General features: G+C 38.2%; 3 protein-coding genes across 5 annotated transcripts; 2 read left to right on the top strand and 1 right to left on the bottom strand.

The window, feature by feature from the left end:
- The first annotated feature begins 1292 nt into the window (after window positions 1–1292).
- On the top strand, window positions 1293–8522 carry gpkow (G patch domain and KOW motifs). The gene is made up of 11 exons (XM_059333295.1): window positions 1293–1511; window positions 2424–2593; window positions 3235–3380; window positions 4773–4879; window positions 5617–5821; window positions 5970–6102; window positions 6711–6885; window positions 7015–7135; window positions 7628–7697; window positions 7880–7965; window positions 8052–8522. Exons 1-11 carry the CDS (start codon window positions 1315–1317, stop codon window positions 8178–8180), a joined length of 1539 nt encoding a protein of 512 aa, XP_059189278.1. The 5' UTR covers window positions 1293–1314; the 3' UTR covers window positions 8181–8522.
- On the bottom strand, window positions 8290–14158 carry pqbp1 (polyglutamine binding protein 1). Of its 3 annotated transcripts, none has more exons than XM_059333296.1 (8): window positions 13102–13119; window positions 13027–13050; window positions 10998–11065; window positions 10793–10904; window positions 10547–10647; window positions 10266–10454; window positions 10116–10173; window positions 8290–8785 (listed from the first exon to the last, which is right to left on the bottom strand). In XM_059333296.1, the coding sequence occupies exons 2-8, from the start codon at window positions 13029–13031 to the stop codon at window positions 8635–8637; spliced, it is 684 nt and encodes a 227-aa protein (XP_059189279.1). In that variant the 5' UTR covers window positions 13032–13050; window positions 13102–13119; the 3' UTR covers window positions 8290–8634. The 3 variants fall into 3 exon arrangements, with proteins under 3 accessions (XP_059189279.1, XP_059189280.1, XP_059189281.1); XM_059333297.1 differs by having other exon boundaries at window positions 10266–10451; XM_059333298.1 differs by lacking the exons at window positions 13027–13050; window positions 13102–13119 and adding an exon at window positions 14044–14158.
- timm17b (translocase of inner mitochondrial membrane 17 homolog B (yeast)) lies at window positions 14152–19313 on the top strand. The gene is made up of 6 exons (XM_059333299.1): window positions 14152–14187; window positions 16326–16425; window positions 16512–16575; window positions 17189–17317; window positions 17395–17505; window positions 18713–19313. The coding sequence occupies exons 1-6, from the start codon at window positions 14162–14164 to the stop codon at window positions 18790–18792; spliced, it is 510 nt and encodes a 169-aa protein (XP_059189282.1). The 5' UTR covers window positions 14152–14161; the 3' UTR covers window positions 18793–19313.
- The last annotated feature ends 1168 nt before the right edge of the window (window positions 19314–20481 follow it).

Below are 20481 nucleotides of genomic sequence, written 5' to 3'. Positions count from 1 at the left end.
AAATTTGGCAGCTACTGCACTGCTATAGGCAAAACAATGTGGTCAGTGGTCAAAACGCTGCTGTTTAACTTGTGATGAGTGAAAAGCTTACTGGACAATAAGTGCTGCACTTTAATTTATGTGACTATAAAGAATTTCTTACCTTCATGCTCGCTTTTTCCTCACCAGATGCCCTTTTCTGCTCGTCTTCGTTTGCCAGATCGTGCAGGTTAATTAATTACGAGCATATTTTTGTTCTGTTACAGCCACAACCACGATGAGGACAAACGTCGCTATTATAGATTTGACTTGCCCCGGTAGAGGTGTCATTGAACTGCAAGGCGCGGTGCTTTCAGGGCGGAGGAGCGTCAATTGTCGAAGATCAGATCAGATTAGATAAAGGCTGTGCTGTCCTGTAGAAAGTGTGCTCAGGTTGACGATCCTGCTTTAGAAAAAGGCACTTTTGAAGTGAAGAAACAATGATAAAGGGGAAATGAGAAGGTTATCCTGGGAAGTTAAGGAGCACAGAGGGGAGGGAATAAAGAGTTAAAAGTACCGCCCCTTATTATTCTCACTCTCTCTGCACCTGCATCAGCAGCATCACTTTTCGCTTACGAGTTATAACCAGGGCTCAAAGGCGTGAGAACCAGACAAAGTTTTTCAAGGCAAATTTGCTATCCAATATGACGAGTGCCATTTGGTCGTAGTAAAAGATCTTATTTTTATAAAGTATTTTAGTTTCGATAAAACTTGGGGAGAATTGGTCCTATGTAGCAAGCAATATATATTTATATATACGTATATAATCCGTATAAGCATTAACCATAGACACAGAAACATTTTGCCTGGCTAATTCCTTCTTTAAAAAAAAAAAAACACACACACTTTTTCCACTAAAGAGTAGGCCTATGTAATTATGCAAAAAAAAAAAAAACAATAATAAAGGACATTTACAGTGGACTACATTGTGCGACAAATATAAAATTATAAGCCTAACAAAATGTAAATATTACGCAATAATACTACCATGTTAATTGCCATTTTTGGCAGTTGAATCCACATTATTTACTTTCTTGGGGTATTATAGAGAACACACACGTGTTTTATTTGTAAATATATACAAAATATATTTCTTTCCTCCCTAGTTAGTTTACTCTCATGCCTGTGGATCATAATCGCATTAATTTATTCAATAACAGGGTCGTTGGTCCTTTAAATTTGATGCATGGCGGGATCTGTAGTATTAAGAGGAGACTGGAACAACTCCAGTATGGCGATATAAAACTACAACTACCAGAATTCTTTTCTCTTACTTCTGTCCGTTGGTTAAAAACAATGATGGCGTCGCACGGAGAAGATACAGGTCCCACCGAGGCTGTTATTTCAGGGGAGCAAATAGAAAGAAAACCAGCGCCATTATCGTTTGGTTTTACTAAAACTGTTAGTAAATTTAAACCTTCAACCGGCGACGCTGCGGTCAAGGCAGATGAAAGAGATTACCTGACCGGAATTGACGGAAGAGAATTGCAAAGGTAGGCTTCGTATGCTAGCTAATGCTAACTAACACGCCGGGCTCATTTAAAATATAACAGTTACGTTTCTAGTTCGCGTTAAATATCGTTAATATTTCCGTTACCATTTGGTACAGAGGTTAGCGTAATCTTGGCTGGTTCTTTTCCATTCTGATATAAGTAACAATGATTTATTAGGCGTCTCTAGCTACTGTAAGGCAGATGTATAACGTCACACTGTTAAAATAATCGCCTAAGTCATGTTATGTCCAAATTGTTGTTGTGTTTTTTGCCTAAATCCTCTCCTCATGACGTCGTCTACATCCTCAGTTGATCAGATCATGTGATTTTACCCCTTTAAGATCATCCGGGAGATTGTTTAGTTATCATTTTAGTTTGTCAGTGTTTTATTGTTGACACTAATATTGGTAACACTTTATTTTGAAGGTGTCTACATAAGAGTGACAAGAGCGTGTCATAAACATGACATGGGATGTGTCATGAACATTAATGACACTATGAAGTAACATTAATGCTCATGATACTTGTCATGTCATGTTTCTGACAGGCTTGTGTGACTTTTATGTAGATACCTTCAAAATAAAGTGTTACCATATCTTGCTGAAGTCACAAAGGCATGTTAAAAAAAATTGCCAAAATAATTTATTTCTCTTAAGTCACATAATTTACACACAGTGTTATTACTATGCCAATAGCCATCCTTTGTTACATCCTTTTTTGACTGAAATGATCAATAAATGTCATATGTTACACTTTTGGAGAAGTTTTTTGTGTTTTCTGCAAAACTTGAAAAAATGAGTTAGGCGATTATCTAAACAGGGTGACGTTAAGTTAGCTACATCATGTGGTTCAGTGAATCTTGTTCAGAAGCAGTCCTGACTGCCAGCTCGCTAACTTCCCTCTGTGCTGCAGTTCAAAACCATCAGAGAAGCCAAAAGAGCTCATCATCCCTCTGATCCAGAAAAACCGCTGGCACAGAAGAGACCAAGCGGGCCAGAGCGAAGCGAGGGCAGGCAAAACACCAGAAACAACCCAAGGCGATGACTCTGTGGAGACCCGGGCTATCAAAGAACTCATTGAAGGTGTGTACACATTGGATATAGCATAGATATCTCTATTGTCATTGTACAAGTACAATGAAAGGCCGTAGAAGTTCAGTTATAGATGCACGAGGACCTATTTACAATACAGTATATGAAAAATATTTAGAAATGCTATGTGCAAACAGTGCAAAGTAAAAAAACTATACTAAAAAACTATAAAATACTAGTAAGAAAACTATTATAATACGCACAAGAATACAATAGAAATCAGACAATGTGACAGGGCTGCAATGTATCCCTGAGGGAAAAGTATAAAAGAAAGCAATGTTGACAAGATGTAATGTGAGTATCGGTGTACCATCCCACATTAAATTAGAAAATGTTGGAAATAAGTCTATAAGACTATTAAACGAAACATGTATTGCACATGAAGATAAACACAATGTGGATATTGCCCATTAAGATAAATACAGTCATTGGATAATAAAAGAGGAATGGCCAGTCCAGATCCAGTACTGCGGTTGGGAGGCTGTGTGAGTAGTGTTGGTGGTGATGTGGGGTCATTAACAGATTGGGTTGCTGTACAGAGAGGGGTGTAGATATGGTTTAATGTGTGTTTACTGTGTGCTCGGTGAAAAGACTAAGGAAAAAATCTCCTTAAATCTTCAATTCAATTATAGATTCCCGGAGGCAGCTTGAGGAGTGGCAGAATGGCCCTCAGTCAGCTATCAACCCGAACCTCGCCATCCCCCTGTTGATGCAAAACAAAGTGCCCGATGGCTTTGAGGATGGAGACCAAGTAAAAGTGGATCTTCGGCCTGAATCTGTAAGTATGGATACCTATTGTTTGACAGAAACATTAACTTAATCTGAAGCAGAGGTCCACAACAGTGCACGTGGGCTTGTTGCTAAACTCAGTGGTTGGGTCAGAAAAAGATTGAGAAGTCTTGATTAAACACTTGCATAATCGAATATTTCTCTATTTTAGTGTTAGGCGAAGAAGAAAGCACATTCAAGTACTAAATAGTACAGCCAAACAACGGAAAAATTTGAAGATGATTCACTGTTTAAGTTGAAATTCTGACTTGAGAGAATGCCACAAAAGTAACAAATGTAAGGAACAGCAAGGTTAAAATATCAGTTATATACAGGATATGATAATGTATTTCACATCCTCAGTATTCTAAAATTCTATTGTACGAATTAAAACACTCTTCCCTATTAGTAGATAATGCTCACTGATACTGTGTTATTTTCCAGCTTTGCCAACATGAACATTCATGTAAATACACATATGTATTCCTCCCAGTTGCCTTTTATGTTTTTTAATAACATAATAATTCATTTTAATAGGCTTTCCATTGTTTTCGGCTTGGATTACCGAGCTACCCTGATGAAGGGTTTTTGAGGAGACAATGGCTCTCGGGTCTTTCGTAAATTTTTAATCTCTTTTAATGGTATCAGATGTGAAGTTCACAACGTAATCTGCTAGAGTGAGCATACGAAAATGCCTGACGGTACAGAAAAATCTGGTAGTCTGGCTACTTTAACTCAGATTTGAAATTTGAGTGTGTGAAAGTGCTGACGGTCAACTGAGTAGAATAACACCCATGTGTGCAGACACAGTTGTGCGCATGCGTATGGGTGCGGATGACTTTGCCAGTACAGTAAGGCTTGGGTGGCAGACAGGAGTCACCGTTTTCCCCAGAGACATGCAGGCAACCAATCAGATGTCTTTTCTTTTCATCAGAGGCCTCACATGCCTCGTCACTGTCATCCCATATCTGCGCTCAGTCGGCGCAGATGTGACTGTCAGAACACGAGAGTCAGGGGAAACTTGCATGCCGTGCCCCGGAGCTCATTTTTATGCAGCCTGCTCTGTGAGAGTGGACTCCCAGCCTCCCTCAGAGGAAAGCCTTCTGTGGAGATAAGCAGAGATGAGCAGGGCCAGTGCTCTGATGAGGGCTGCTGCCTGGTGACTTCAGTCAGCCCGGGCTGAGTCTGACAGCCTGGAGCCAAAATTCTGAGTAAGACCGGCATTACAAACTGCTCCTCTCTGTCTGTCGCCAGTTTTTTTTGTTTCAGAACTCAAAAGATTAGATAAGCACTTCATTTAGTCCTGATACACATTTTAATGTCGGCTGTACTTCTTTGGTTATGTGGGCTTTTAATGTTCATCCCTTGATAATAAAAGCTAATATCACTGTATGTTTTTCAGTCGACAGAGGCAGATTATGAGAGCGTTCCTGTTGAGGCTTATGGACTCGCTATGCTTAAAGGGATGGGCTGGAATAAAGAGGAAGGCATTGGACGCACCTTTAAACAGTCAGTAACACACCCACCCCTCTCTTTAACATCTCCTATCCTGATTTGCCATCATGGTTGCTTAACTTGCCCAGATATGGTGTTCAAATTCTAGCTGAAACAACTGATTACTCAACCAAAAGAAGAATATGAAATAACAGTTTGAATGACGGATTAATTGCATCAGTATGATAAACATTCTTTACTTCTAGGTTCTCAAATATGAGGATTTGCTATTTTTTCTCAGTTTTATATCTCTGTAAACTGAATTTCTTTTTTTTTTTTAACATTTCGTACACTAAAATAGTATTTTTTTTCTTTAAAAAATGAATCAACAGAATGATTAATTCTAAAATGATCATTAGTTGCTGCCCTAGATTGAATACCAATTAAATCTGTGTTGGAATGTGTTCAATTTAAATTGATTTAATATTTTTATTCTGTTCAGGACATTGAATGTAGTTCAACTGTGAGTGTTGTTTCAGCTAGAGAAATCTGAATGTTTTTGCACATTAACCAGCAGTAATATTATAGACTGCAATTGTTGAAAAAGCCCTAATTACAGGAAAGTGTCTTTCCAGTTGACAGGATCACTCTTATATCTGTTCTGAAGGATCACTCTTATATCTGTTCCCAGGAGCCTAATTTTTGAACAAAAGATGTTTGGCTTAAACTATATCCCCTCCTGCCTCTTTTACATTCCGTTCATGTCCATCTCTTCTTTATTGATTTCATTATGTTGTTCCCTGTCTGCTCAGACACGTGAAGCCAATCGAACACCAGCTCCGTCCAAAAGGTTTGGGCCTTGGAGCTGATCGTTCTGCGATAAAGGACCTGGAGCCCAACAAACATAAGCGCCCGCCAAAGCCGGGCGAAGAGCGAGAAAAGGAGGAGGAGCTAGTGATGGGTCCGGGCGGCTGTGTGCTGGTGGAGTCAGGGGCACATAAAGATCTGTACGGAAAGGTAGAACTGATCTGAAATACTCATCACCTGTTGACATAGTTGGTTATCTTTTGAAACGGCAGTAAATTATCAGAGAACTACTTTCCTTTTTTTTTTTTTTTATTCTATGTATTGTTTTCTCTTAGTAACTTTCATTCATGTGCTGCAGATTGAAGGCGTCGATGCAGACAACGCTCGAGTGGTGGTGAAGCTGGCTATTGGCGGCAAGTCTGCAACAATCAGCCAGTATGCTGTTAAACTGGTTGGACGCAAAGAATACGACAAAAACTGCAAAGACCTTAGTGAGTAACTCGAGTAAATTGTGGAAAATGATGATTGATCCCAGATAACACAATATTTCACTCCATTTTGGTAACATTAAGAGGTCATCAAATGCCAAAATTCACTTTACCTCCCCACTCATTTTAAACAATTATGATATTGTTGCATTACATTTTATAGTAATATGATAGTTTTCTGTCCGACAATGCAACCTGAGTTCAGATAAGCAGCTAAGGATGATGAATTAGTTTTTTGATGAGTTTTATTAACTGTGTCTGAGGTTTCCAGTTGAAGGAACACATCTGAACCCAGTTGTTTGCGGAGCTTAATTGATTTGTCAATTGACATAAAATTAATTTGCAATTTCATATTTGACAAATCATGTAACTTGTTTTAAACATAAACTGTCTCAAAATTTGCTGTTGCTAATTCTCAAATATTTCCAATTGAGAACTCTTCTGTGTCTGTAAATTGAATATTTCTTGGTTTTGGAGTCTGGGGCAGACACAAAAAACAACCTGAATATGTCAAAACTTAGTTTACCAACAAGTTTTGGAAAATAAGATGGGCATCTCGTGACATTTTAGACATTTTAATACTATGCTAACCATGTGTTCCCGTTTACTAGGTCGCCTCAGTAAAGCTCACAAAGACAAGGAAAAGGAGAAAGAGAAGGAAAGAGAGCGAGAAAAGGAGCAACAAAGACGAGAGGAGAAAGAGAGGCGAAGTAATGGCAAGTCTTCAGAAAGAGATGGAGTAAAAGATGAGAGGAAGAGGAAACACAGAGAATCAAGTCAAGACAGGTACACTTATACATGTCAATTTGACTGTTATATACACATACCTCTCATGTTCATTTATTGGTTAATAATGTGTCAGGGTTTTCTTTGAGCTAAACTGTATATTTGCTTTTCTTCTGTTTCCTTTTGTAGTGAGAAGCCTCCAGTGAAAGAGGCACGGCGACCACCGCCTCCCCCCTCCTGGCTCCAGAGAGACTTGAAAGTTCGCTTTATAGACAAAGTTTTCAAAGGGGGGAGGTACTACAACTCAAAGGTAAACACTGTTTAATTATTTTTGATTCATTACATTATCATTTATATAGGAGCAGTCAAAACAGGTAGCAAAGATGGTAACGGTGCTGCCAAGTCACTGAAAAAATATGAAATATTGCACCATATCTTTAGCTGCAGTGTTTGAATAATGTTGGATCACCTTGAATAACTGTTGGATTTCATAGCTTCTAATGCCATGCTGTGGATGAATCGTCTGCTGTTGCTTGTAAATACAACTTTCAAACTTTGCCCCTCCCCATTTGCTCAACAAAAGTTGAAAGTATGGTGCTGTGTCTTTTTTCAGTTTTATGTCCAAACAGTGTCACCCAGAAGCTTCCCAAACTCCCAAAAAATGCAAAAAAAAAAAAAGAGATAAAATACAGACAAAGGGCAGGGTATCTTCAAATATAGACAGCATTTTGGGTCTAAACATTGTATCTTTAGGAAAATCCTAGGTAGTATACCTTTTAAGAACAGTGTTGTTTTCTCGTAGATGCGTGTGGAGGATGTCCTGACACCGACTACCTGTGTGTGTCGAACTGAGGAGGGAAGACTGTTAGACGGTGAGTCATAAGTGCCATCTCAGTCTTTCTCCTTTATCATAAAGAAATGATCAGTGCCTTATTAGCAAGAATTGTGCTCATACAGATACATAAGTGACATTAAATATCATTCGTGAAGAGGAAACCCACTTTAGTGTCATAAAAATGTCTGAATGACCCTCTGTTTCTCCATTCGGTGGCAGATGTGAGGCAGGACATGCTGGAAACCATTATTCCGAAGAGTGAAAATGATTCTATAATGGTTGTACTGGGTGAGCACAGAGGACAGGTAAGCAAAGGCTCTTCTTTCCTGCAGCATGTGTGTGTCTACTGGTTTGTACTCAGGCTAATCGCAGCGTACATTTGTTTGTTCAGGTCGGCCGTATTCTCCAGCGGGACAAGAACAAGTGCAGGGCGATGGTGCAGCTGGACCGACACGAGGAGAAAGTATTCACATTGGATTACGACATCATCTGTCACTACGTGGGAGCATCAGATCAGTGATCCAAACATCCCCCGTCCTTTTTCATCTCATCTGAACTGTCGTTTTTGTGATATTCAATAATAATGGATTTTAAAGCATTGCAATTTTGTAATAAAACATTGTCAACCATTTTTATTTGTACATATTTTATTACAAAACTTCCATAACACCCTAAAGAAAAGTTTTAATGACTCATTTTCACAGTAATCTTCAAATTTATTAGCAAATCAAGTCCACTACTGACTTTAGTGACAACAAAGAGGTAAATCTTTCGGTCATATAAAAACATATTTACAACTGTTCTACATGTTAAGTGTGAATGCACTGATGGTGTTAAATCTTTAGCACTCAATTTCTGACATGTACACTCTTTGCGAATGGAAAAAAATACCTTAAGAGATGTCAGTCTGTAACGGCAAATGTTAAGATGTGAGCAAAGAAGTTAAACTGTAAAGCTGTTTCCAGGAGCTCAGTTTACTCCTTGGGGATCTGGTTTGCTGCGTTAGCTCGAAGCACAGCTCCTGGGCTCGGGTATGGCCGCTGCTGGAACAGAGGCCCTGCCGCTGTGGTGTCTGCACCCGTCTTCGCTTCGTTACGCTTGGGCAGGCCACTCGACCATGTTCCCCTACAGAGATAAAAACAATGAATTCAGCTCACACCATACAGGCACACTTTACCAATTTTACACGTCAGAATCAGTTTACTGGACATGTATAGTACTGCTCAGACCGTACAATATCTTCTGCAGCTCTAGAGCAGCTATTCTCAACCTTGGGGTCGCGAGATGATTCCTGGGGGTCGCCAAATCATTTTGGAAGTCAGCTCTGTCTCCACTGTGTTAAAGTGTTCATGTGCTAATGTGTTTTAGTCTTTTTGGTCTTTTTTTTGGGGTCATTTTGTGTGTTTTTTTTTTTTATCCTTTTCTGGTCAATTTGTGTTTTTTTTGGTCATTTTGTTTCCTTTTTTTGGTCATTTTGTTTTTTTAGTCATTTTGTGTTTTTTTTGGTCATTTTGTTTCCTTTTTTTGGTCATTTTGTTTTTTTAGTCATTTTGTGTCTTTTTTGGTAATTTTTTTTCTTTTTTGTGTCATTTTGTGTCTTTTTATCATTTTGAGTCTTTTTTGATCATTTAGTGTCTTCTTGGTCATTTTGTGTCTTTTCTGGTCATTTTGTTTCCTTTTTTGGTAATTTTGTTTCTTTTTTAGGGTGATCTGAACTGTGCGTGTGAGATTGTGTTCAGTGAGCGGGGGTCGCGGACAACATGCATGTTAAATTGGGGGTCGCGACTCAAAAAGGTTGAGAACTACTGCTCTAGAGGAGCTCAAGACTGATAAAATAATCTCTCTCCCTGGAGACAGAAAGCCTGTGTCAGGAACAGGATTGTGAATTCTGAATTACCAGTGCAGTGCCTGTTCAGAACGTGCTGATTGCTTGTCCTCTGGTATTGCTGCTTGCAGCTTTCTCAAGAATCACTCATCCAAACAGCTTCACAGTCAACACTGCGCTTGCCATGATATTGTTGCATCCCTGAGCAATGCTTAAATGCCCCAGAACTAACCTGGGGTCAGGCTATTTATGGGGGGAAAAAAACATGCATTGCAAAAGTTGCATTGGTGATGCTTCAAATGATTGAGTTTGCTACAATGCAACATCTCCGGTCTCTCTTTCTTCATGAGCATGCACTTGTTCGGCAAGTGTGAAGTTAATTGGATGAGTGATTGCTGAGAAAATAGATTAACAGACAAAAACATATATACAGAAAGAGACATCTTCTATTAAATTTGATGTTTCCTGTTTCCCAGGCAAGAAAAGATGCATTAAGTTACATCATGGAAATTATATCTATAAAGATATTTCAGCCTTGCATTTTTTTCTCTCTTAAATTTATGGAAGTGCAATACTAGATTTCTGAAGAGCCAAGAGCTTGTTTGTTTATCTTGACTGTAAATAATGTACCTTGGGGCATCAGAATAAGCACTGGGATCCATGGGGTCCATCTCATCATCTTTTCTCCCTGAAAAGGAAAATAAAAATGTAACATCTTTTCATGAAACAAAAAACAGATTTGGAAATTCTTGTGTCGTATGTTACAGATGTAAACATTACCTCTTTTGTTCTTACTGTACGGTGCTATGTCCTCTCTTCTCGGTTTCCTTCTGTCTCTGTCCCTTCCTTCATCCCTTTCTCGGTCTCTTTCTCTGTCCCGTTCCCTTTCCCGCTCTTTTTCTCTTTCACGCTCTCGGTCTCTGTCAGGCTTCTCAAATGACCTCTCAACTCTTTCATCACCTCCCTCTGCTGAACAATGACATGAAAATGAAGGCAATAGTCACAGAATAAATCAAAAACTAAATTCTGAGATTATTTGCCAATGCTTTTTAATCCTATACCTCTAATTTTCTTTGCGGGTTTTGTTACCACTGAACTTGGGTCATTTGGGGACAGCCAGGCCACCAAATCTGTCTCCACATTCCAGTAATAAGGAAGACCACTGTAGATTAAAGGAAGAAGAAAATCAAATTCAGAAATAACTTTAAATAAACATTGTTAAATAATGTAATCAGGTAAGAGCTAAAATAAAAAATAAATCCATCAGTAAACATTAACAACTTACTGTAGAAGTCATGTATACATACCAAGCAGGGTCAAACACTTTATACCAGTTTGGTGGTAGATTCTCTACTCTAGTTGCTTCATAATCTACGTTGTTGTCATCGTAATCTTCGGCAATAATCTCCTCATCTGCCTCTGGATGTTGGAGGAGAAAAGTTGTTAAATGAAAACACATAAAAAAATAAATGGAATGCACCCAGGGTTCTCTTGTAAAATGTTTTATACTACCTTGTTCTGACGGTTTAACAATCCCTCTCTTGGCCAATCGGGCCAGCAGTGCCGCAGGTAGAGGCATCCTGGAACATAGAGAGAGAGACAGAGAGAGAGAGGATTAACTCATGATGACGATGATGCAACCACAACTGCAAACATTCATCCACTGACTTCAGCAGATGGAGGCAGGGATACACAGATCATGTCTAAAAATAAAATACTCACCCAATCATCCAAATAAAGATCAACTTATGCAGAAACCAACAGAGCTTTATTTTTACTTATCTATTAATGATTGGCTGACTCCACAGTTGCTGTGGTGCTGGCAGTCGGAGTGGCTGACATTTTCAGTGTGTCAGTGAGTAGGAAACATGGGTATGTGTAGGATTATGTATAAGTGTATGGGTATACAGGAAATGTATTGGCATGTTTGTGTGCATCTATGTGTACTGGTATGATGGATGGATGGATGGATGGATGGATGGATAGATGGATAGATGGATAGATGGATAGATGGATAGATGGATAGATGGATAGATGGATAGATAGATAGATAGATAGATAGATAGATAGATAGATTACTTTATTCATCCCCGAAGGGAAATTCGGTTGTCACAGCAGTTCGTAATAATAAGAACAGTACAGTCAGTAAGTAATTATAAGTAAAATAATATGATATATAATATATAATAATAATAATAAATAAGGCTGGTAAGGCCGGTATAATAATAATAGTAGTATATTACAGTATATAGTAATAATAGTAATAATGGCAGCAACAGTATATATAATAATAATAATAGTAATAATATTAATAACATAGCAAAGTGTCGTGCGTAGATTTAGTGCAAAGATTTAGTGCATTTCAGTAATGTTGGTTCTGGCAGAGGTAGATGAATTGTATAGTCTTATTGCAGAAGGAAGGAACGACTTCCTGTATCGTTCCTTGGAGCAGCGGGGTTGTATGGTGTACAGATATGCAAGTGTTCGTTTGTACACTTGTGTGTGTCTATGTGTATCGGTGTACAAATATGCAAGTGTTGATACATAGAATTGATATCATGAAAATGAGAAATTAGTCTGAAGGAAACAGGTAGTTTTGAGTTTGAGTTTCGATTTTGATTTCTGACCTGTTAATATTGTTTAAAGAAGTGGGGTGGGATTGAACAAGTTTTTACTTCTTCCCACCCCTTTTCAAATATGTTGTGGCATTTTTATAGAATGCTTGGCAGCCTTATCAGTGCAGGAGTCACTAGGGCTGACTCCTGTTGATGCATTATTATTATTGTATTGTTGCTGCATATTTGAAATAAATCATTCAAATCAAATCAAAAAATTGAATAGCTTAACACACTTTTATTATTATGTTCTTAGATATTGTTTCATATTGTTTCATACCAACTCCCAGTTTATGTTTTGGACTTCTATTAAATTAATGGGACCTTGCAAAATCCTATAGATCTGCTCCAGAAAGCAAACGTAAGTAAGTAAGTCAAATGTATTTATAAAGTGCTTTTCACAGACATAAATCACAAAGTGCTTATGTCTGTGAAAAGGGCACAATATACAGAACATACAGGGAAAAAAACTTGTACTGAGCATCTATTCTAAGATATCCTAAGCATACTTCTCAACATGTGTTCATGTTAATGATATTGCTGAAGTAATGAAATAAATCAATAACAGAAAAGTTATTAATAAAATACATGTTAGCCAAACATTAATACATTAATTAATTCATTAAAAATAATAATGATTAAATTAATCAATTCAATAATTTTAAATTACTTTTTAAATATATACATTTTTAGCCAAACAAACAAAAAAATCACTCAACCTAATTTTAATTCTGTACACTATTGCTACAGTTCTATCACAACTCAGTAATTGAGCCTATACAATGTATTTTTATTAATTTGATTACTGAGAAACCTCAGCAACACCTGTTTACATAAATACATGTTGCAACTTAGCCTCAGGGTTTCTTGGATGTTCAGAACAAGTTTTAAACCCAGTCCAGTGAAAGCGTGTGTGCTGCATGTACTTCATGACACTGAATAAGGCACTTATATATATATATACTTGTATATCTATCTATCTATCTATCTATCTATCTATTGGGCTGCCCCAGTCCAAAAAGTCTTGACATGCAACACAGAGAAACACAAATACAATAAAGCCAGTATTATTCAGCAGAAAATTACCCTGAGATGCAAGGAAAGGTCCCTGACTCTGAATGAAATCCTGGGTGACTGAGATGACTTCACCAAGGGCAATAAAACCGTAAACCAGGCTTTCACTTCCAGCACTGAATGGACTCAGGCCCAGATATATATCTCAGAGTTACTTGTCCATTATGAAGCATCCAACCCCTTAGGTCACCTGGGACAGGTTTCAGTGTTCCCAGGATCAAAATCAAACAAGGTGAAGCTGCATTTAGTTTCTCTGCTCCTCACCTGTGGAACAAGCTCCCTGAATACCTGAAGTCAGCTGAAACTGCTCATTTGAAGCAGGGCTGAAACATTAGCCTGCTGTTTACTTCAGCCTTCTCATAAATACAGTTACATTTCTTTTTAAAATAGTTTTATCGTCATCTAAATACACTTTTACTGTCTTATTATAACAGTTTAGTTCTGCTTGTATTGTCATGCATTTTATGCCTCCGTTAAACACTGTGTATGATCTGGTGAATGAATGGTGTTGTAGATATGAATGTGCCTTGTGTTGTTGGTGCTCTGCATGCTTTTAATGTGTGCCTCTGTGCCTCCCGGTGAAACGTTGGTTTGTGTTGCTTTGCTACTTATCGCTGCTCAGGTTTTGGTCAAAGTCTTCTTGATAATTAAAGAGAAATTCTTGATGTAGAAATCACTAGTTTAATGCACGATAAAACATTTATTTCCATAAAAATAACTGCAACGCCCGCTCGGCGACTTCAGTGGCAGAAACCGGATGAAATAAATCAAATCACAAACCTGTGTGCTTCGAAAGTACCCCCGAAACTACACTAACGCTCAAACCTTCTATTATTTGGAGGATTTAATGAGTGAAAATGTAACATTACCTGTTGTTGATGAACAAATGAATCGCCTCTCTGGTCTTTGAAGAGCGACACGACTTCCCACAACAGCACACGGCGCGCACAGTGATGACGTAGCGCCGTTGACTTGACGACAACAAACATGGAGGAATATGCCCGTGAACCTTGGTGAGATTATTTTTTATTTTAAACATTTACCTTTCGTTGTTTATTAAAAACAGCTGGCTTTGGGAATTGTTTTGTCTGTGTAGTGTCTTATTGAGGTCGTTGAGGGAGTGAACAGAGAGGTTCAGAGTGTTAGCCGGTTAGCTTAGTGAAGGGTCAGGGAGCTAAAGAGATAAAGCTGTGGTCACTATCTCACTTACACAAAGAAACTAGTCTGAGCTTTTACATTAATATGTCATCATAGGTGTTAACCCTCGGAACCCCAAGATGTTTCAGGGCTTGTATTTTACTACCATATATAATATATATAGTCACCCTGTTAAAATAATCGCCTAATTCATTTTTTCAAGTTTTGCAGGAAACACAAAAAACTTCACCAAAAGTGTAACATATGACATTTATTGATCATTTCACTCAAAAAGGATGTAACAAAGGATGGCTATTGGCATAGTAATAACACTCTGTGTAAATGATGTACCTTAGGAGAAATAAATGACTTTGGCAATTTTTTGAACATGCCTTTGTGACTTATGCAAGATATGGTAACACTTTATTTTGAAGGTGTCTACATAAGAGTCACACAAACCTGTCAGAAACATGACATGACAAGTATCATGAGCATTAATGTTAGTTTAAAGAGTCATTATTGTTCATGACACATCCCATGTCATGTTTATGACACGCTCATGCCACTCTTAGACACCTTAGAGTAAGCAATATTAGTGTCAACAATAAAACACTGATAAACTGAACTGATAACTAAACAATCTCCCTCTAGCTCTTATTTGCTGGGTTCTTATCTGATGCCTATGAATGTGGCAAATTGTCAAAGAAGTGATGATCTTAAAGGGGTAAAATCACATGAGATGAGATGATTTAGGCAAAAAAAAACAATTTTGACAAAAAATGACTTAGGCGATTATTTTAACAGTGTGACGATATATAAAATATATCTAAAATACATAATTCAGACACTTCTCAGGAATAAACACAATCATGGCTAGAAGTGGGAACTAAATGTCAGAAATGATTTGCTAAATTACATCATTATAAGAAAGAAAAACGCAAGTTTGATTTATCTAATAAATTGTTTCCATTTAATTGGAATAAAAAGGAGTTCAAATATCTTTCCAAGTGTCATGAAAAAAGCTGAGTTGAAAATGCTTGTGTTGTACGTTATAGATAGATGTAAACATTACCTCTTTTGTTCTCACTGTACGATGCTTTGTCCTCTCTACTTAGCTTTCCTCTGTCTCTGTCTCTGTCTCTTCCGTCCTCCCTCTCGGTCTCTTTATGGCTCGGTCTCAAACGACGTCTCAACTGTTTTGAAAATTGACACATGCTATATTTTTCATTTTTACAACCTCTACTTACAACCTCTCCTGTCCTCTCCTCTCCTCTCCTGTCCTCTCCTCTCAGCTCTGTGCAAACAGCCTGCTGTTCTGTCTGATTTTCAGTGAATATTTGCCACGTGATCGTTCATCTCAGCAGAATCAATCATGGCTTCACAGTGTCTATGAGGAGAGCAGAATTTATTGTTTTTAACAGGATCTAGTTATATTTATTTTAAGTGACAGCTGGGGGTGTATTGCAAAAAAAGCCCTAAAATACAGTTCACACATGTTACTTAATATTGTAGAGCTCAGTTTAAATGTGAATTTCTTAGCAAGCCTACATTACTGACCAACAAAGGTCCTAGGACAGGGACTTTGACTGTGATGAGTTTAATCTGTCCCTCCAAAAAATAATTTTCTTCCTAGAGCATGATCAAAGTTGATCAAATGAGCAATAAATGAATTATTTAAATAGTTTTTGATTATTCTTTTGTCTGTCTATCTTATTCTGTTCTCTTATTAATAAACACATTGTTTCAGCATTAGTATAATGTTGCGAGAACAGCTTGATAAGGCAGCAACATTTGGAAAGAGTGACTCAAATAAAAATGTTGTCACTAATTCGCTGTCAATTAAACATCCAAAATCATTGCAGTGGCAATTTTCAATCCCGATAAACAATTTTGGATGGCTTTATGGTACAGACTTAAAATGTACACCTTAAATCACATAGCCTATATGTCAGTTTAACATACTTTATTCTATCTTTACGTTTTCTTCCGCTCTCTTCCTAATGCATTCCTGTAGTCCCTGGAGGATAGTGGATGACTGTGGAGGTGCTTTCACCATGGGTGCAATCGGGGGTGGAGTGTTCCAGTCGATCAAGGGCTTTCGTAATGCCCCTGCAGTGAGTTCACCACAAAATAATATATAATATGATAATTATTTGCTCCAAATCTCTTCACATTTTTAAACAGCACTTTAATGTTTCAGGGTGTCGGACACAGACTAAGAGGAAGTGCAAATGCAGTGAGAATAAGAGCTCCACAGATTGGAGGTGAGGAAGTCCACTTTTGTAACCATGTATTGTTTCCTTTACTGTAGCTCTTAACCCTTTATCGGGCGAAGAACTATATTTGGTAACTTCAGGGGGAGATGTACAAATTTACCAGATTAAAGTGCCAAATCTACAAGAAAAAAATGTGCAGATTTAAGAGATTTAAAGTGGCAAATCTGCTAAAAAAAAGTTGCAGATTTACGAGACAAAAATGTTTTCTCGCAGATTCACCACTTTAAATCTCATAAATCTGCGCATTTTTTCTCGTAAACTTTTTTTCTCAAAATATTACCCCCTATCCTGGGTCCGTATGTTTTTTTTATACATTCTGGCAGTATGTAATATCCTCCAATATTCTCTAGGGTTGAAATTTGGAATTTGCAAGTATTTCAAAGAGTGCCCTATTAAGGGTTAAAGACTTTGTATTCTTCTGTCACATATTTGACATAAATAGTGGCATTCCTTGTGTATATAACATTGGTTATCTCTGAAAGGGTTTGCTATATTAGCGTGGCTAGAGCCCAGTTATTACATTTTCTTTGCCTGAAACTAAAGTGATACATTAAACCAGACTTGCAAACACCCACTGACTTGTTTTTGATGGTTCTCACAGGTAGCTTTGCTGTCTGGGGAGGGCTCTTCTCCACAATCGACTGTGGTTTAGTTCGCCTGAGAGGGAAAGAAGATCCTTGGAACTCCATTACAAGCGGTGCGCTGACTGGGGCCATCCTGGCAGCACGCAGTAAGAGGAAACCCAAACAGCAGAATGAACTAACCAAATCAAATTAACTTGTGTGATTCAATGATTTATTTTTCCAGGTGGGCCCTTAACCATGATGGGCTCTGCCATGATGGGGGGAATCTTGCTCGCTCTCATTGAGGGTTTTGGCATCCTCTTGACCAGATATACAGCACAGCAGTTTCAGAACCGTAAGTGAGACTGATTGAATTTTGCAAATTAGATTTTAAGAGGTCATAATCAAATTATGTGACTAATTGAATGTGAAAGGTGACACTCCTAGTGATGAATACACAGAGAATTATCACCTCTACAGTTCCCTTCTGCTTCCCTTCAGTGTTTCGTCATCTATCAACCCACAGTTTTCATTCTCTGGTCTTCAACTTTACTGCTTTGGTTCACTATCACAGGTCTCATAGTGATGTTTTCAGCAACAAAAACCTAAAAAAACAGCAACAACAACTGTATGCTACCTGCCTGGCCTCAAACAACAGACAAACAAAGTTGAAAACAAACAGTTGAAACAATTTGCTGGGAATAAGTCTGATATTTTCCCCAGGAGTTGGTGGAAACCAAAGCACAGTGAAGAAGAGAGTGAATATTGGACTTACTTTCGCTAAGTGGACAGAAATGTGACTCCAAATAAATGCTAATTAGTGCTAATGTTGCTCCATCTCTGCTGGATGTGTAAATAGGCAACTGTTTGCTAACAAGTTCGCAATACTAACTTAAAAACTGAGAATATGTCAGTGTTGTTCCCGCTGCCAAAAAATTCCTGAAAATCTGTGATCGCAGGTTTAAATGAACATGAGGAAAGTCATTCAGTCCTTCAGAGTTCTCATAATTTGAGTCTCAGGTTTGTTCAGTAGCTCCCGAACGCAAGTATTCTCACTGCTTTATTGCTAATGACCCACTTATGGAAAGTAATAACCATTAGTAAATTACCAGAACTTGTAAATGAACTGTAGCAGTCTGCAACACTGTGAGAAAGATCCTTCAGGTTTATTTTGTTGTAAATCTGTAGTATTCCTTTGAATAACCTTTTATAACAGCTGAGCCCCATTATAGTGCATAATAGGAAGATATCAGGTTTTAGGTTCAGTCCTGTAAAAACACAAATGCAGTTTTCTGAGTAAGAGCTGAATCTTATTTATGCTAAACTGGAAAATCTTGCTGCGTACAGTGGATGCAACATGTCATTGTAGGAAAAGCACAGGTGTTCCTGATCACATTATTGGTTGTTCAGTTCATTCAAGTGCCTCAGTAAAACATGAGTGTGCACAATACCAGGTCCTTGAAACTGAAGGAGCAAAATTTTAAATTAATGGAATTATTTAAACCTGGGCTTTTCCTATTATTACAAAATGTTAATTAATTTTTTATATCTTCTTTCTTCAGCTATTCCTTTTGCAGAGGACCCGAGTCAGTTACCTCCAAAGGATGGAGGTCAGCAGGGGGCGAAGGGACAGTATCAGTAGAGAGCGACAAAGACTGAGACCAGCTGTAACCACAGTGAGTCAGATCAGACAGTAGGGGGGTCACCAGACATGATGGCCAGGAGGTGAGATACTGGTTGCACTATGTACTATTATACCTCAGGGGCAAATTACTGTGAGTTTTTAGTTATTTATGAGTGACTGTTTGCACTTTCAGCATCTCATGCGATACTTTCTGTATTAAAGTAGGTAACTTTTATAAAAATGACTTTTTGTCATATTTGCTGAATCTGTTACTATATCCTGACAGTAATCGAGGGGGGGTCAAACTGATCCATGAAAGGGCTGGTGTGGCTTCATTTCAACCAAGCAGGAACACACCTGACTGAACTCATTCAATCAACTGTTAATCTATTAGTTGTGAAGTGCAGTTCAAGTAGTGAACAATTAAATAGTAATGTAATAAATGGTAAATGGACTGCACTCGATAGAACTTTAATACTACAGACAGCCACCCCTTTGCTTTCCTAACCTGTGAAAAGTGAGTGGATGAAGCATTAAGTTGTTACTTAATTGTTGTTACGGGGCGGCTGTGGCTCAGTTGGGAGAGTTGGTTGGCCCCCAACCGAAGGGTTGGTGGTTCGATCCCTGGCCATCGCAGCCTACACGTCGAAGTATCCTTGAGCAAGATACTGAACCCCAAATTGCTCCCGATGTGCTGTGTTCATCGGTGTGTGAATTCCCAGTGGTGGCAGGTGGCACCGTTTAGGGTAGCCTCTGCCACCAGTATGAATGTGTGTGTGAAAGGGTGAATGAGTCATTCTGTAGTGTAAAGCGCTTTGAGTGGTCGCAAAGCGACTAGAAAAGCGTTATATAAGTGCAGGTCCATTTACCATTTACATTTGACTTATTTAGCTTATCTTATTTAGATAACTTGTTAGATAACTTGTTATCTAATTAGGTTGCTAATTCCACCAACGTTCATGCTCCACTGGTTACAGAAAATGAGCCAAACAGTGAGCTGGTGGTCAGCAGCAGCTCACAGCCTGACTCCTCACTGCTGGCACACAACTCAGCCAGTAGGAGGGCAGACAGCAGCTCCAGAAATGGACAAGCTAGGGCTGGCTAGTTCATCAGCCCATTAACCAGTGTTGCATGAAAGCATACAGTGATTGACACCACATTAGAGTCTCCTCCTGGCTCTGATTGGTTGTTTTCGTTCAGGCGCCTAGGATTCTTGCTAATTCTATTATGAACATTAGGAGGAGGCAGAGGAATCAGACTATCCGTCTCATTTAACAAAAAGTTTAAGAAAAAGATTTTTATAAAAGTTACCTGCTGAACTTTTAATGGTTACTGTCCTCACTGTAATCTGTTTGGGCAAAATATGCAACGCTAAATGTATTTGAAATCTGCAATATATCTACTGTATATATTAAAGAAATAGTTTGACGTCTTGGGAAAATTGCTATTTGTATTGGTGCTTAGAGTGAGGTGACAAAGGAAAAAAAAACATCTACCAGCACCTATAGCCCCCACTTATTACCATTTTATATCTTGTTTGTTTAACTCGTACAAGAATTTAATTTCAAAAACAACTTTCAGTGGAGTTATGTGCCGGACTGTGTCTTGGCCAGGTGAAGAAAAGGTCAAGGTCAAGAAAGCAAATTAGCAAATTTCCCCAAAACATTTAACTATTCCTTAAATCTTCCAAAGATCTTACACTTGTAT

Source organism: Centropristis striata, chromosome 5 (assembly GCF_030273125.1).
Source record: "Centropristis striata isolate RG_2023a ecotype Rhode Island chromosome 5, C.striata_1.0, whole genome shotgun sequence".
NCBI classification, from domain to species: Eukaryota; Metazoa; Chordata; class Actinopteri; order Perciformes; family Serranidae; genus Centropristis; species Centropristis striata.
Note: the sequence above shows the minus strand (reverse complement) of the source record. Positions and strands in the feature narration are given on the sequence as shown.

Bases quoted from the DNA above. Each gene is read 5' to 3' on its own strand.
- timm17b (XM_059333299.1), top strand. From the start codon at position 14,162: ATGGAGGAATATGCCCGTGAACCTTG. The intron at 16,576-17,188 runs GTGAGGAAGTCC...TGGTTCTCACAG, and splicing joins AAGAGCTCCACAGATTGGAG to GTAGCTTTGCTGTCTGGGGA. The intron at 17,506-18,712 runs GTAAGTGAGACT...TTCTTTCTTCAG, and splicing joins AGCACAGCAGTTTCAGAACC to CTATTCCTTTTGCAGAGGAC.
- pqbp1 (XM_059333296.1), bottom strand. The intron at 10,174-10,265 runs GTAATGTTTACA...TTTCCTTTTCAG, and splicing joins GTACAGTAAGAACAAAAGAG to GGAGAAAAGATGATGAGATG. The intron at 8,786-10,115 runs GTACATTATTTA...TTATCTCTGTAG, and splicing joins GCTTATTCTGATGCCCCAAG to GGGAACATGGTCGAGTGGCC.
- gpkow (XM_059333295.1), top strand. From the start codon at position 1,315: ATGATGGCGTCGCACGGAGAAGATACAGGTCCCACCGAGGCTGTTATT. The intron at 3,381-4,772 runs GTAAGTATGGAT...TATGTTTTTCAG, and splicing joins TGGATCTTCGGCCTGAATCT to TCGACAGAGGCAGATTATGA. The intron at 6,103-6,710 runs GTGAGTAACTCG...CCCGTTTACTAG, and splicing joins CAAAAACTGCAAAGACCTTA to GTCGCCTCAGTAAAGCTCAC.